Source organism: Hakea prostrata, chromosome 2 (genome assembly GCF_041222555.1).
Source record: "Hakea prostrata isolate BN-2017 chromosome 2, UWA_Hpros_2, whole genome shotgun sequence".
NCBI classification, from domain to species: Eukaryota; Viridiplantae; Streptophyta; class Magnoliopsida; order Proteales; family Proteaceae; genus Hakea; species Hakea prostrata.
The window spans coordinates 22,850,287-22,866,323 of NC_142601.1; the positions used below are offsets into that span (position 1 = coordinate 22,850,287).

The window sequence follows — 16,037 nt, forward strand, 5'->3', positions numbered from 1 at the left end:
TTTTGAACAAGCATATGACTCGTTATAACAAGTATGCGCGTATGATTGGGTTCAGCATTAGGAAAAATTATTTGCACAGTGTACTATAGATAAGAGTATCATCGTGCAACGGTGTTACGTGTGTAGTAAAGAAGGACATCGAAGAGAGAAACAAGTAGAAGTCAAAGGACAACGTCCCGAGACTAGAACTGGTTGTTTAGCAAGGTTGATTGTCAAAAGAGATAATGATGGACGATTACTAGTAGATAAATTTTGTGAGGAACACAACCATGCTCTTCAAAGTTGAAGAAGTTGCACATTTGTTGCGCTCCCAACGTGCAATATCAACTACCCAAGCCACGTAAATAGAAATGGCGCATGATCCGGATTGGGGACCAAAGTTGACATATAATTTGATGGGTTTGCAAGCGGGGGGCAATGAAAATCTGGGTTTCACAAAGAAAGACTTGCAAAATTTTTTGAATACCAAACGGCAACATGATTTGGCATATGGGGATGCCGGGAGCTTGATGTTATATCTAGACAATCAACGAAATTTAAACCCCGCATTTGTGTATTCTCAGACAAATGGACAATGAGGATAAGTTGACAAATGTATTTTGGGCTGATCCACAGATGCAATGTGATTATCAACTTTTTGGTGATGTAGTTGTGTTTGATACTACTTTCCGCACAAACAAAGAAAATAGACCGTTGGCTGTGTTTGTGGGATTTAATCATCATAGGACTATGGTTATCTTTGGAGCTGCCTTGCTTTATGATGAGACAACCGAGTCATTTCAATGGTTATTTCAAACTTTCTTTGGAGTTAATGGTGACAAGAAGCCAATGACAATTTTCACCGACCAGACGCCGCAATGTCAAGGGCACTAACTCGAGGTTGCACCCAATACAGTCCATGCATTGTGCACTTGGCATCTCCCGCAAAATGCAAAGAAACACCATGGATATTTGATGAGTGAGAAGTCACAATTCTCCAGAATTTTGTACAAATGCATCTACAATTATACGTAGTTGAGGAATTTGAATTTGCATGGAGGAATTTAAGAGAAAATCATGGGGTTGTAAACACCGCTTGGCTAGATAGAACATATGAAATAAGGAATAAATGGGCTTGTTGTTACATGAAGGACTGTTTCACACTAGGTGTGAGGAGCACACAACTATTGAAAGTTTGAATGCTGATTTGAAACAATGTCTTGGACGCAAACTAGATCTTGTAAGGTTTATGAGACATTTCAACGATGTTGTGGAGGCAAAACGTGCAAATGAAATGAAAAAAGAATTTGATGCACGAAATGAGGTTCTTGGAGGTGCACATAGGTTTAAACCTATGTTGAATCAAGCTTACCAGCTTATATACTCCAACTATATTCAAAAAATTTTTGATCGAGTTTGAATTGGTGGATAGTCACGGTATCAACAACCGTAATGTGTCAAGTAATTTTGTTGAATATGTGATTTTGAAGGCAGATGTGACTGGTTCCTATTCGTAAGGCATACACAAGTGTTGCGTAATACAAGAGAAGAAAGCCTAACATGTAGTTGTAAGAAATTTGAGACTGTTGGGATCCTTTGTGTCCATATCTTAAGGGTGCTCAATTTTCACCAGCTCATGTGCATCCCGAACAAATATTTTTTGATGAGATGGAGAAGATCAGTCCGAGAATTAACACCAGCTTGTCGAACAGAAGAGAGAATGACGTTGATGGGAAATTAAGTTGCTTACAGCGAAGTAGGCCGATTACTCCGACATGTTTGAAAGTCATTAACCAAGCCCGTGAAACGGAGGTTGGATATAACATACTATGTAAGCATGTAAATGGGATTCTCAAAGAGCTTGAAGATGTAGACGTTGTGCAACCTACTCAAAGATCCCTCCGAAGAAAATGCTGAAGACTACCGAAATTTACAAGCTAAAAACCAAAAGAGTCTCACAAAAGGGGATCAGAAAAAGAATGAAGCCCCGGCATGAAAAAACACAAAAGAAGAGGTCTCACAAAGCTAGTGGAAGGACAGGGCTCCATTGACATAACCTTGCCGTAGTCCGATTATTTGTCAACGTTTGAGGGTTTTAATACCCGGTCAACTCAGTGAATGCATTTATACACCTTTTTGTATTGTACATCTTTTTTACCTCATTTCACAATTGATCTTACGCATGTTTGTTGTTGAATTATACAAAGATGTACATTCCTCCCAAAATTCAAGACAAAATGGTGTAACTACTAATCAATCTCAATCCTCAACCAAGGTAAATGAAAGTATGGATCTCTTTTTGTATCGCTCATTTATTTATATTTCAAAGTTATTCTTACGTATTTGTTGTTGGATTATACAAAGATGTACCTTCCTCCCAAAATTCAAGGCATATTGGTCGTGGTGCTGATCATTGATTAACTAAGCTAAATGTATGTACGGATTTCTTTCTCGTATTGCTCATATATTTTTATTTAAGAGTGATTCTTACATATTTGTTGTTTGGTTATATAGGAAGTAGGTGGCTTACAAGGCCCACCACCGATGATTGGAATAGAATGTTGTCAGCTGCTTCCGAGCATGTGCGGTTGGTCGTGAATAGAATGTTGAGCTCATACATGAGGGACTCGTACTTCACATTTTTTTAATGGCACGTTGAATTTGTATATGGATGGTGGTACTAGTTTGAATAAAACAATGAGGGACATATGTTTCCTTCGGTCACAATGAATGTAAGTCTTCATTTTAAAATGTCAGTGAGCATTACAAAGGTGGTTGGTTGCTCAAATTGACCGAGCATATGAGTGAATAGTAAATGTGTACACTATATGTCTCATGAAAGGATTGCCATCTTCCTAAACTCATCTTCCTCAAACAGTTATCTCTGTCTATGTCATGGATAATTTTTTCGGGGGTTATGGGTGGGTTAGGAGTTCCATGGACAGAGCAGACCACAGGACTTTTCTTGTCGGGGTACGTAAGCATGGTAAAGGTGACTCGCAGAGGGATCTCAAAGAATTCTTCTCACCACAAGAAAGCAAAATAACCCAAACACATAACAATACTATATTATGCGATAAGACCTTCCAAGAATGAGATTGCCTAAGCTCCTAAAGTCACCTGAACTACAGCTCACTCTTGTCGTCACAAGGTCGATCGAACAAAATAAATCATCTGCAACCTCACTATCGCTTGGACCCATTAGTGTGATATGATGACTATCATTAGCCATTACCCCGTATCCTCTCAATGTTCGTAAGCTTCCATACCGTAAGGAACAGCCAAAATAAAGGAATCAACAAACAAGCAGTAATGAGCCAAATGACACTAAAATTGGATACACTACATAACAATAAATATGTAATACTCAACCACTTGACCATTGTCCTCTTGCAATTGGTCCTCTTGTCTAGCTTACAGTATTGACAAAAAAGTACGGCATTTACATGTTTGCTGAATAAAGTACATAACAAGAAACTAAAAAAACCCAAACACATAAGAACAATACTATATGATACAACATTGTGATTCGGGCCAACACTGTCCGATTGTGCAGCTTGATGAGTAGGGGCTCGGCATGCAAAGCACCCAAATTCAGCTGATTGCCTAGTGGGTCGTCATAAATTATTGGGGATCTCACTTCCTTCTTACTATTCACACCGTCATACGAAGTTGAAGCTCTAGAATGTACGTACGCTGTCTGCCGCTTCACTACCACACATCTTATCTACCCAAATAAAGGAATGTGGATGCTTTTCACCATTTGGGCACCTATAAAATCTCATGACCAGGATTTTTTGTTGTGTTTGAAGTCAGCAGCAACATCCCCGCCTTGCCCGCAATAGCATAATGGAGTGGGTTGCTCCATTAACATGGAAGACTCGCTTCTTCACAATTGCATCCGCCCATGATTTAAACAAGGATAACACAACTACCCCTGAAAGAACAACTCATCAAGCACAATGGTGACTCAAATATGGACATCTACAATACTAACCCCTTTCTTTAACTCAAAGTTTGATGATCAACTATGTCAAAACAAAACAAAACAAATATGATCAAACAATACAAACCGCCAAACATCATCGAAAGTCTTCAATCAATACCCTTAAATCAATGCAATGATACAGACTAATATAATGCCTCCGTTCCCCACCACAAGTCACAAAATACTAATCCTTACATGCTTATAGGAAATTATATATTTAATTCAAAAATCATTCCCCACCACAAGTCTGTACAAACCATAGAATCAAATTATATATATCATATTGAATGGCCCCTACAACCACATAGGCCTGACCAGCTTTGGATTTAACATAAAGCTCCTATTATTATAACAACATTATCTCCTGACTGTGCACGAAACCATTTAATTTAAACATGGACGAAATGTTTTAATAAGCCAATGCTAAAACAACACCATATTAAATGCAAAAAAACATGTCATAGGAAACCAACAAATTAAAACCGATAAATATTTCAATTATAAAAAGAGTGAAGCTTCTGTCACGATAATACTCCACGCATGATAAAGCAAATAGCCACAAGAACACAAGTATTATCCCACTATTCTCCAACATATTTTATCCGACAAGAGAAATCAAATTCCAATTTCAAAGTACAATGTCGGGCTTATAATCTGAGAGCGCATTTCAACTTTTCATTCACATGACTCGAGCCCTTGGAGCTTACAAAAGACACCAAAATAATGTAAGGTTTCAAAGAGGACTGCTCAACCATAGTTTTGAACACTACTACCAAAATATCACACTACTTGGAACTACTTTACTAAAATCCAAATTATAGGATAGAACAAAGAGAACTAGTGGCACAAATAATATTCCATCTACTTGATTCTCTAAGCTCTTCCTCAATCGATATCTTCTCACCCTTCTCAGCCTCTTCCTCTAACAAAACTTGCATTTCAGATTTTAATACATATCTAGGAGGAAGAGCATGTCTATAATTACACTCTTTACCACCAGTAGGGACAAACCTACAACCAACCATATTGTTTCTTGTCCACTACTTCCAGAAAGTTTATACAAACTATGCATATAACCATGACATTGAGAATAGAGATAATGCTTTCTACTTACAACCAACTACTATCACCATTGAAAGAACTACTAATGATGGGGAAAAAATAAAATATCAAAAACCTGAAATGTTGAACAACTATATGGCACTAGGTTAGCATGCTTTAGGAGGCTATAGGCTCAACTAAAAAGAAGGAAACAAAGTAATGATGTATAACATATTAATAAACAAACAATGGTGCTGATTACTCACCTATTATTGTTGTACAATGGAACCGCTTCAAACAAATTTTCTTCTCACTTATGTTTTGGTTGTTTAACAATATCATAGAAATCCAACCGAGACCACAAGTCCGACAAATTGAAATCAAAATGGACTATGCCATAGAATTTCAGCAACATACGAAATTCAGATAAGGCAAGCAGGTTTTTTTTTTTTTTTTTCAATCAAGGAGATCATGAAATGCAAAGTTTGTCTTTGAAGATGCATAGGTTTAGGAAAAGTGGAAACGTCATTAATTTCCAAAAATATGAAACATCGTATTCTCTATTAGTAAAATAAAAAGCCCGAGTGAAGCTATTGTGTTCAACAAAACCAACCTGTACAACAGACTTTGGGAACAAATCCAATCACCTTTGCCAAAAAATCTGTACCCAAGCTAATCAGAAACCGAATGGAAAGCTATAAATTCAACACTTAAGCAAATAATAAAATAATGATTTCAACAGAAATATTATAAATCGATGTCATTACGTAAAACCCACTCGGTAAATCTTACTTTCGGAGAGTCCAAAAGCGTAAGCTCCCCACTCGGTGAAAACTCAACCGCGTACGGCTCGATTCCAACCTTACTCCCATCGTTGTCTTCCTTTTCTTCTTCACCTTCACAAATGCTCTCCCGAAATTAGGGTAAATGACAAAATTATCAAGAAGTGATGTGAATAATGTAAGCCAACAGCATTTTAGGACAGAATAATTGCACCATTTCGTGTTTCTTTTTTAAGAGCAGAACACTGAACGAGAACCCAATCTACGGCTTCTTCTTCTTCAACCCACTTCTTCTTCTTCTCGAAGCTTTAAGGTTTGCTTCTTCTTCAAGAACGGTATAACCTATCAAACTAGGAAATGCTCCTCCGCAACATGTTCTTCAACAACGCTGGAACCTCTCAAACCGGGAAATGCTCCTCTGCAACAACGTGGTTGAAAATTCGTCTTCGTCTTCTAATTCTCCTCTGCAACATGAAAAATGGAATTGGGGCTTTTGATTCTGAAATGAAACACGAGATGTAGAAAACAAACGCTTTTGTGATTCAAAATATTTTGAAATTCAAAATTTACCCGCGCATTGGTTTGAAATCATTTCGTATCGTATACAAATGTATTTTGTTAAAGGTATAAAACCAAAGTATGTACATTACGTTTTATAAAACGTATTTATAACATATAGTACAACTCAAAAGAGATAACCCAAACCGCCCAACTCGAACCGGTTTAGCGTCATTGGACCGACCCGTTCCCAAAAAGCTGCTTTTACAGGTTGGACGTCATTGTTTAGATTATTTTAATGGCAGAACAATGCGGGCCGTCCGATTAGATCGGACGGCTCGCTTGACGGTCCTGCGCATTAATTGCGCAGGACCTCAGCAAAATTGAAAAAGATGGGGGTAGCCACCTCATTCACCATAAATCATTAATTAAACTAGGGTTTAAATTAGAGAGGGATAGGGCCAAGTTGGGCTGGGATAAGACCTCAACCTTAACCCAACGTAGCTCTGACCCAAGGTTTGCATTTATCAACTCAATACACTCTCAAGGTTGAAAAAACCAGCCCAAACATTGTCCGAGCTAGAGGTGAGCTACGGCAGGTTCAGTGTCAAACCAAGTTTACACCCTTTGTAATCCATGTTATCTGAGTGAAATTGGATCAATCAATTCTTGGGCATCTTCTTCATCTTTTCAATTAGATTGGATCGATTATTGAGTTAATTTTCAATTTCCAAGTCTTACATTATTTTCATCCCAAAATGACTTCCAATTCATTGAACTGGATTGCTCTAGAGTCCAATATCGTGCTTTTTAAACCTTGACCTTGCATACCCTAACCCGATCTCACTGTAGACTTAACTCTAATCCTAACCTTAATAATAACATCAAAACAATCCATAATTTCATATTATTGTCTTGCATTTATCAAAAATATCTTGCTGGTGGTAGAGCTGGGATAGGCCAAGCAAGCCCATATTAGGTCAAATGCTTGACTTTGACTGGACTCTAATTAGAATCTAGGATAGAAACATTTCAACCTTTACTTGCCCTCCTAGTTAAAATTTTGAAGCTTGACCTCATTTAGGCTTCTGAATTTGTTATTTCAAAAGATTACTGAAGTCTCTTTGGTTCGCTCTTGGTTCAAACCTAGTTCCTAATGACAATACAAGGGTGAGAGTGGGCTGCTTCTGAGGACGGGAAGTCACCTCCAATGATAAAGCAGTAAATGAAGAAACCATAGTCTTCTCTCAGAGGAATAAATGTTCGAGAAGACGAAGAAGAGAATGTCTTTTTTGGGTGGTTGCAGGTGAGTAATGGCCGGAGCATCAAAGTCTTATCCTTAGTGATAATAGGCAATGAGATATATAGCAAGTCCATACCTCTGAGGTGAGTGGATGCTCCCCCAACCTTACGATCTCTTTATTTCAATTGGAGGGTCAAGATGGCTTCTAAATTGCAGCTTGATCAACAAGCTAAGAACATGATGTGCAAAACAGCTGGGCGTGATCTAATTGAATCAAGAAATCAACTCACGTTGACATTGATGGGACACTAATCCCCAGCTGGCCAGACAAAACATGGGGCGTGGCACTCGAGGGTGGCTTGAGCGAATAAGAAGCTTCTTTAGTGGTACTGGATATCTAATGGTTTTCAGTGCATTCAATGCTAAAATTAATGCGGGGAATGATGTCAGAACGTAGATATGTTGGATCCTCCATCAACGTTACTTTTTCCGAGAAGTCCCAACATGACAGTTGGGTGTCACCACAATATAAACTTCTCAACAAGCATCCCCTCGAGAAGTGCCTAGTTGAAAAGCACCACATGAACCACACCAGACTAGGCTTGACCCCTTAGACCGATTTGAATGGTTTATTCCGGTTTAGCGGTCTGAACCATAATGGATATAACATAATTCAAACCATCAACGCCAATATTGAGAAGAATGAATCGTAGACTCAATGGTTCAATGTCTCTAAAGTCTCAACTCAAATTTAATGCCACAAAGCACTATGCTAGTTCTAGGAGACTATAAGAGGTTGCATTTTTAACTCCACCATGGTCCCAATCCCACTGGCCCATCTTTTTTTTTGGCCAAAACAAAAAAGCAACGATTATATTAAATGAAAGAGTTTAGGTCAAAAGACCTATACAAACGAGAGGAATCCACAATAAACAAAGGTAGTATACCCCACCAAGATCTATCTAGAGATAACCTGCAAGCACCCTTCGCAAAGAAATCAGAAAAGCCATTGCCAATTCTAAGAATATAACTAAAAGAAACCATAGGAAAGAAAGAACAACGCTTCAAAATATCTACTAATAAACTGAGACACATTCAATCTAAAGATGAGGGAAGACCCTGGAGAGCACTAACAACAGATAAACAGTCTAAATGAATATGCAAATTAACCGTTCCTAAAGAGGAACCCAGAATAATGTCATCTCTAATTGCTTCAAGTTCAACTAAAGTTGCTGAAGCACTATGACCACATCTGCTTTGAGCCGCTACAAAACACCATTATAGTCCCACATGATGCACCCTCTACCTCCTTTATGTGAAGAACTATCCCATGATCTATCAACGAAAATTTGAAGGAGAGCAAGTTCTTCAGAAACGATATGACTAAGCCTTGGATGAGGATCCCCATGAGCCCTTTGAAGGCATCAAAAGAGTGTTGGAGACTATCACCAAGCTAAGGCACTCCACATCTGATTCACTAGGGTAAATTTGTCACAACCATTGAACTTTATTTTGATAAAATCCATCCAATCAAATAAATTTGACCCTAAAAAATCAGATGTATTAATACGGAGGGGAGATAGTCTCCAACACTCTTTTGCATGATGACAAAAAAACAAGGTATGACATACATTCTCCGAACCATGACCACAAATTAGACACAGAGGGGTAAGTGAAGCATTTCTCAAGAAGAGGGAGCTCCCAATTGCCATAGCCTCATATGAGGATCGCCACAAAAATTGTTTAATCTTTGGAAGAGTAGGAATCTGCCAAATAATTTTCCAATATATTGAAGAGGAGGAAGAAGAAGCAACATTACCTTGATCATCAGCCATAGCTAAGCATTGATAATAAACAGACTTCACAGTGAACTTACCATCATTTGTTTTGTCCCATATCCAAGAGTCTAGAGTATTAGGAGACAATAAAGGGATTATTAAAATTGCTTGAACCTCACATGTAGAAAATAAAGACTGAAGTAAAGGTAAATTCCAATGGCAAGTGTACCAATCAATAAGCTCTTGCACCCATATTGGACTATGTCCCAAAGGGGCACTACTAATGCCACTGGCCCATCTACTGTTATAGGAAGTGAACAACGATACGAAGATATTTATTTCCTCCCTTCTCAGGAATCGAGTTCCTTTAGATGTTAAAATTATGTTTGGGGTTTTTACCAAAAAAAAAAATTATGTTTGGGGTCCAGTATTGTTGTTAGGTTTTTTATTAAAATCTATATTATCTATATATTAAGTTTCAAAATTAGTTTTTGCATTTCTTTTATTTAATTGTTTGGTTTGTGTGTGGGACCCTTGAGGTAAGGGTGGTAATGAGGCACCATGAGTAAAGGAGGCCCTTCATGACCTTGGTTAAAGGAGGCCCTTCATGACTTTGGTTATGAGGCTCTTCATAACATTGGTCATGGGTCTTAAAGATCTTGATCATGGTGATGAGGTGGGCTAACTTGAATGGTGGAATTACTTAAATTCTAACTCTTGACCTTTATTTCTCATTTCAACTTCATGACCATTCATGGCCATTACCATGAGTGGGGGTTAAGGTCTTTGAATGGGTTAAAGCCTATTCATTCCAAAGAAGTGAATATGAGAGTTACTTACCCAAGTAGTGGGGACGTTAGGTCAAGGGGGTTTATTCACATTAGTGGAGGAGGGACAAACCATTGATTCTCCATTAGTGGAGAATTGATTCTCCCCTTGTGGGGAGGTGTGGTTTGGGCCTATATAAACCCAACCCTTCCTTGCATATTGTGTGCTATTGTGACTCTCCTCACTCACATTATTTGTTTTACAAAGTTCATTTCTTACTTGAGTTGTCTAAGTGTTGTGCTCTAGCTTTTGGCTCCTTTAAGGGACTAGAAGAACTACCTCATCTTCTAGTTGGAGGTTGCTTTATCTTGGAGGTGGTGGTGCGAAGAACCCTTGGTAGTAGGGTGCATCAATTACCTTAAAGACAGCATCAAGGTGTGACTCAACCTCATCAATCAGTGGTTCGTTCGGTTGCTACTTCAAACTCTTCAAATTTGCTAAAGATCTTCATCTCTCAATTGTATTGCAATTTCACTTTTATATGTTTGAAGAATTTGTAATACAATTACCCCAACAATTGTCAAACGCTTTTCTAATTTCCATTTGTAATAATATTAAAAGAATTTTTCTTTTCTTTTTGTATTATCGATAGGCTTGGGTTGCAAACATGGCATGAGGATTTAGTTGGCCTAAAATTTTACATTTGGATCCCTTTAGTAGGCCTAAAATCAGGTTGCGTCCATTTAGTTGCTAAAATTACATCTAATTCTAGCTAAAACTAACACCTTCACATTGGTGTTAACAATTAGACGTGAAGATGTTAACATTAGACGTGTAATCACTATAATAATCTTACCTTGGACCCATTGACCACCGGAAGGAACCCACCACCCAAATGAAAAACAAAAAAGCAAGGAAAAAAAATAAAAAAGAGCAACAAATCCTCATCTCTGATCAAAGATCCAAATAACAATTTTGTTAATTCGATCATCTCAACTAGAGCTGGTTTGAAAATAAGGGATCATCATTAGGGTTTTAGGACTCATTAGTTTTTAGGTGTTTTTTATTTTCTTTTTTTTTGGAGGGGGGTGGTTGTTTTTGTTCAAAGAATAGCTTCTTCTATTTTTTTTCCTTTTTCTTCTATGGTGACATGTACAGTAGATTTGAGGTGAACCAACCTTATATTTTAAACCTTTAAGCCAATTAAATTTTAATTCAAAATGAGAAAGGCAATACATAAAAGTATGGAAATTGTGCTTGTTGGTAGTGATCAAATTACAAAACCCTAAGCAAGAAGCGATAGCCCAAATATGGAATCTCCAAACTCTCATAGATGCAAAATAGTCGATGACAGAAAAGGCAGCAAGGAGTTGTCGGTGATATCAGGTAGGGCTGCAACTGGGCCGTGCTGGGCTGGGCTTTGGAATCCGAAGCCCAGCACTATATGTTCTAATCTGAGCCCATTCCCGCCCTGACCCTAGTTCAGGGCCATAGGGTCAGGGCCAAAGATTATTGTCCCTGCCCTAAGCCCTACAGAGCCAAGCCAAGCCCATTCCCGCCTTAATTGGCCCTAATTGGGCCAGGTTGAGATGAGTTGTCCCTGATTGGCCCTAGCCCTGATTGGCCCTGGCCCTGATTGGCCCTAGCCCTGATTGGCCCTAGCCCTGATTGGCCCTGACCCTGATTGGCCCTGATTAGCCCCGATTGGCCATGTCCCTAGCCCCGATTAGCCTTGATTGGCCCTAGCCCCGATTGGCCCCGACCCCGATTGGCCCTGATTAGCCCTGATTGGCCCTGTCCCTAGCCCTGATTAGCCTTGATTGGCCCTGTCCCTAGCCCTAATTGGCCCTGACCCTGATTAGCCTTGTACCTGACCCCAAATGACCTTATCTTGGCCCTAGCCTTAATTGGTCATATTCTTGGACCTAAAATATCAAATGTAAATTCATAAAAAATATAATAATAATAAAAATAAAATTCATAGAAATATAAGATAATTCAAGCTCATACAAAATGATAAAATAGTCAATAAGTTGATAGTGTTGCTTTAAACATAAATAAATTCATACTCTATAATTTTATATTGATCTCTGAAAGTCTCTCATTGCTTTGATGATGGAAATTGAAAATCTCTCCCATTACTTTGGTGATGGAAATTGAAAACCCCTCCCATTGATATCCTTATTCAACCAAAAAAAAAATCATTTTTGGAAGAGTTGATTAAGGAGGAGGATTTTTGGAGGCAGAAGTCTCGAATCCAATGGCTTGCTTGTGGCGACCTGAATACATCATTTTTTCATGCTTCCACTTTGCAGCGGTGGAGAGCGAACAAAATTCTTATTCTCAAAAAGGATAATGGAATGTGGACTAATTCTCACAATGAGGTGATTCAGGAAATTCTTAAGGCTGCGTTTGTTTGCAAAGGTGGGGTGGGAAAAAAGGGGTGGGAAAAAAAAAACATGTGGGTCCCATGTGTAGGGAGAAGGAAAGGAAAGGAAAGGGTTTTGTGGAAAAGTGATAGGGGTGGGTCCCACTTTTTACTTTTCCCAACTTTCCCACAAAGTCTCACCAAATATGTGGGGTTTTAAAATGGCATGGGGTGGGAAAGTTGGGCTGTCACATCAGCAGACAAGTTTCCTTGAATCAAGTAAACTTGTCTCCCACTTTCCCACCCCAAGCAACCAAACAATCTACCATTTTGGGATTTAAAGGAAAAGTAAGAAATCTACACTTTTTTCAAGAATTTTCCCACCCCTTTTTTCCCACCCCACCTTTATTCCAGCAAACAAACGCAGCCTAAGTATTTTAAGAATTGTTATACTTCTGATGGTATTGACAACTCGGCTCAGAATCTCCTTCTTTCAAGTATTCGGCCTATGGTGAATGATGAAATGAATGTTGTGTTGTTGGCTACGCCTTCGTTAGCTGAGGTAAAGGCTGCTTTATTTGCAATGATACCTTGTAAATCCCCAGGGTGGGATGGTCTACCTCCTGCTTTCTTTCAGAATTATTGGAATGTGCTTCATGCTGATTTATATGCTTTCATTTTGGAGTTGTTTACGACTGGTTGCTTTCCGCCACATTTTAACAAAACCTTGATTTGTTTGATTCCAAAAGGTTCTAAAGCACAGTCTGTGGAGGAATTTCGGCCGATTAGTTTGGGTGGAGTGGCCTCTAAAGTTTTCTCCAAGATTATTTGCTTGAGGTTGGTGAGCTTTCTTCCATCCATTATTGATCAACACAAGACTGCTTTTACTCCAGGCCGGTCTATCTCGGAGAATCTTCTTATGGCTAATGAGATGTACCATTATATTAAAGGGAAGAGGAAAGGGAAGAAAAGATTTATGGCTGCTAAAGTTGATCTTAAGAAAGCATATGATAGGCTTGAGTGGAATTTTATTGAGCAAGCACTCCTTCGGTTGGGGTTTAATGAGGTTTGGGTTTCTATGCTCATGTCCTACATTCGCTCAGTCTCATTTAGTGTGCTAATCAATGGTTCTGTTCATGGGGTTATTTCTCCTTCTAGAGGAATCCGACAAGGGGATCCTCTTTCCCCTGCTATCTTTTCTTTGTGTTCGATGGCCTTGTGTCACTTAATGGATCTTGCTGCTACTAATGATTTGGTTACAGGAATCAGTATTAGATCTCGGAGTCCTCAGTTAAATTATCTCTTATTTGCGGATGATATTGTTATATTTTCTGAGGTTTCATTAAAGCTAATTAATAGCCTTAAAGAGAATCTAGATTTATTTTGCAAAGGTGCTGGGCTGTGCATCAACAGAAGTAAATCTTCAATCTTCTTTAGCCCCAATACACCAAGTCGATGGAGACGGTGGTTCTCTTGATCCTTAAGGTTATCTCAGGGTCAGATTCCTAAGAAATACCTTGGTATTCAACTGGATTTTCATAAGTATAAAGCTGAATTCCTCCATGGGCTTAAGGACTGTGTTCATTCTAGAATTGCTGGATGGAAGAGTAAGCTAATGACTCATGCTGGTCGTGCGGTTTTGATTAATTCGGTTACATCAACAGTGTCTTCCTATGCTAGTCTTCATTTGCTGTTGCCCAGATATCATCATGATGCAATCCAACAAGCTCAAGCTAGATTTTTTTGGGGTGAAAATTCTGTTGGGGGGAAAATGCATTGGATTGCTTGGGAGAGAGTATGCCAATCTAAATTTTCTGGGGGTCTTGGATTCAAAGTTTCACATTTGCAGAATTGGGCTCTTATCTCTAAGCTGGCTTGGAAGATATGGTTGGAACCTGAGCTTTGGTGGGTTAAGATTATTAAAGCTATTTATTTCCCCGCTTCCGATTTTCTTAATGCTTCTATGGGGTCTCAACCTTCGAGTATGTGGAGAGGCATTGTTGCCGGGCGAGATGTCTTAAAAAAGGCCTGTTATGGAGAGTTGGGAATGGAAACTCTATTTGGATTTGGGAAGATGCGTGGATCCCATCTGCAAAAAATTACAGAGTTTCGACTGCCAAGCCTTTTGATTGTTTGCTTGTTTGGGTTGCAGACCTGTTGGATTCTCATCGTAGGTGGAAAGTTGAGACACTTCATCAACTATTCAACCCTTGTGATGTGGCTGAGATCTTGAAGATTCTTCCTACATTTGAGGAATTAGAAGATTTTCTTGTATGGGGGGCCTGCTGCAAATGGTATTTTCTCTGTTAAAACTGCATATCAGTTGTTATATAATGAAATGAGGGACAAGCTTAATGCTGCTCCTTCGACGTCCTATGTGCATTCTTATCAATTAATGTCGGCTGCTATGTGGAAGATGATTTGGCAGGCTAATACACTTCCTAAGATCAAATTTCTGTTGTGGAGGATGTTTGCAAATGGGCTGCCATCGTGTTCAGAGTTGGTTAGAAGAAATATTCCAGTAGAACCTCTGTGTTTGCAGTGTGGCCTTGAAGCTAAATTGATTGATCATATTTTTTTCAAATGCCAATTTGCCAAGGCTATTTGGTTTGGTTCCTCATTGACACAGTTAATAGATACTTCCTCTGTAAATTTGTCTATTAAATGGCTTGAAGATTGGTGTCGACTGAAGCGTAGGGATAAGAAGGTTGTGGTGATTCCTTTTTGCATTGCTTTGTTCCTAATCTGGTCCATTTGGCAGGTGAGAAATTCTCTATATTTTTCGGGTCTGTCTTCTTCTCCTGCTCATGTTATTTCTGGTGCTCAGAGTGCAGCTATGGAGTTTTTAAAGGTATGGTCTATTCAACCTATTTTTGTTGATGAACACTATTTGCCGGGCTGGTGCTGTCCCTCTCGTGGTTGGATTAAGGTAAATTCTAATGTTGTGTTTAGTGAGGATCAAGCTATGGGTGGTTTTGGTTTCATTGGTCGGGATCACACGGGTTCTGTTCTCTTTGCTGTATCTGATTTTGGGAAGATGTTCTCTGCTCTTGAGGATGAGCTGATTGCTATTCGGGAAGGTCTGAAATATGTTGTTTAAGCTGGCTTTAAGTGTGTGTTGTTGGAAGCCGATTGCTTAGTTGCTATCTCTAATCTTCAAAATAGACGGTCTAGTTCCTATTCAGTTTCCCCTCTGGTTGATGAGATTTTTTCTCTTTGTATTCCCCCTTCCCGTGTTTCCTTCTCTTGGATTCCCCAGTCTTTTAATTTAGCTGCTGATACTTTGGCCCGTGGTGGTCTTTCTTGTGGCTCCAGGTGTGTCTGGCTTGTGAGCTCTCCCTGGCTCTTGGACTTAGTGTCCCAGGAGCTGGGCTTGTGTAACCGCTCTTTTTCTAATTAAAGCGTGGTTTACCAAAAAAAACAAAAAAAGAAAAATCATATTCAAAACTTTGTTAACAAGTAAATCAATGATAATTTAGTATTGATATTTTTTTCGTAGTTAAAGAAATTATATTTTAGTTACAAACATAGCTATCTGCCCTTAATAAGTTCTTTTTTCTTTTGAAATACCACATTAGAGGCGAAAGAAAGA

The 16,037-nt window shown here is 38.8% G+C and overlaps 1 protein-coding gene across 1 annotated transcript; it reads left to right on the forward strand.

Moving 5' to 3' along the window:
- The first annotated feature begins 12,953 nt into the window (after positions 1-12,953).
- On the forward strand, positions 12,954-15,545 carry LOC149024087 (uncharacterized). Its single transcript, XM_089143408.1, has 5 exons — positions 12,954-13,781; positions 14,295-14,427; positions 14,598-14,716; positions 14,769-15,158; positions 15,207-15,545. The coding sequence occupies exons 1-5, from the start codon at positions 12,954-12,956 to the stop codon at positions 15,543-15,545; spliced, it is 1,809 nt and encodes a 602-aa protein (XP_088999534.1).
- The last annotated feature ends 492 nt before the right edge of the window (positions 15,546-16,037 follow it).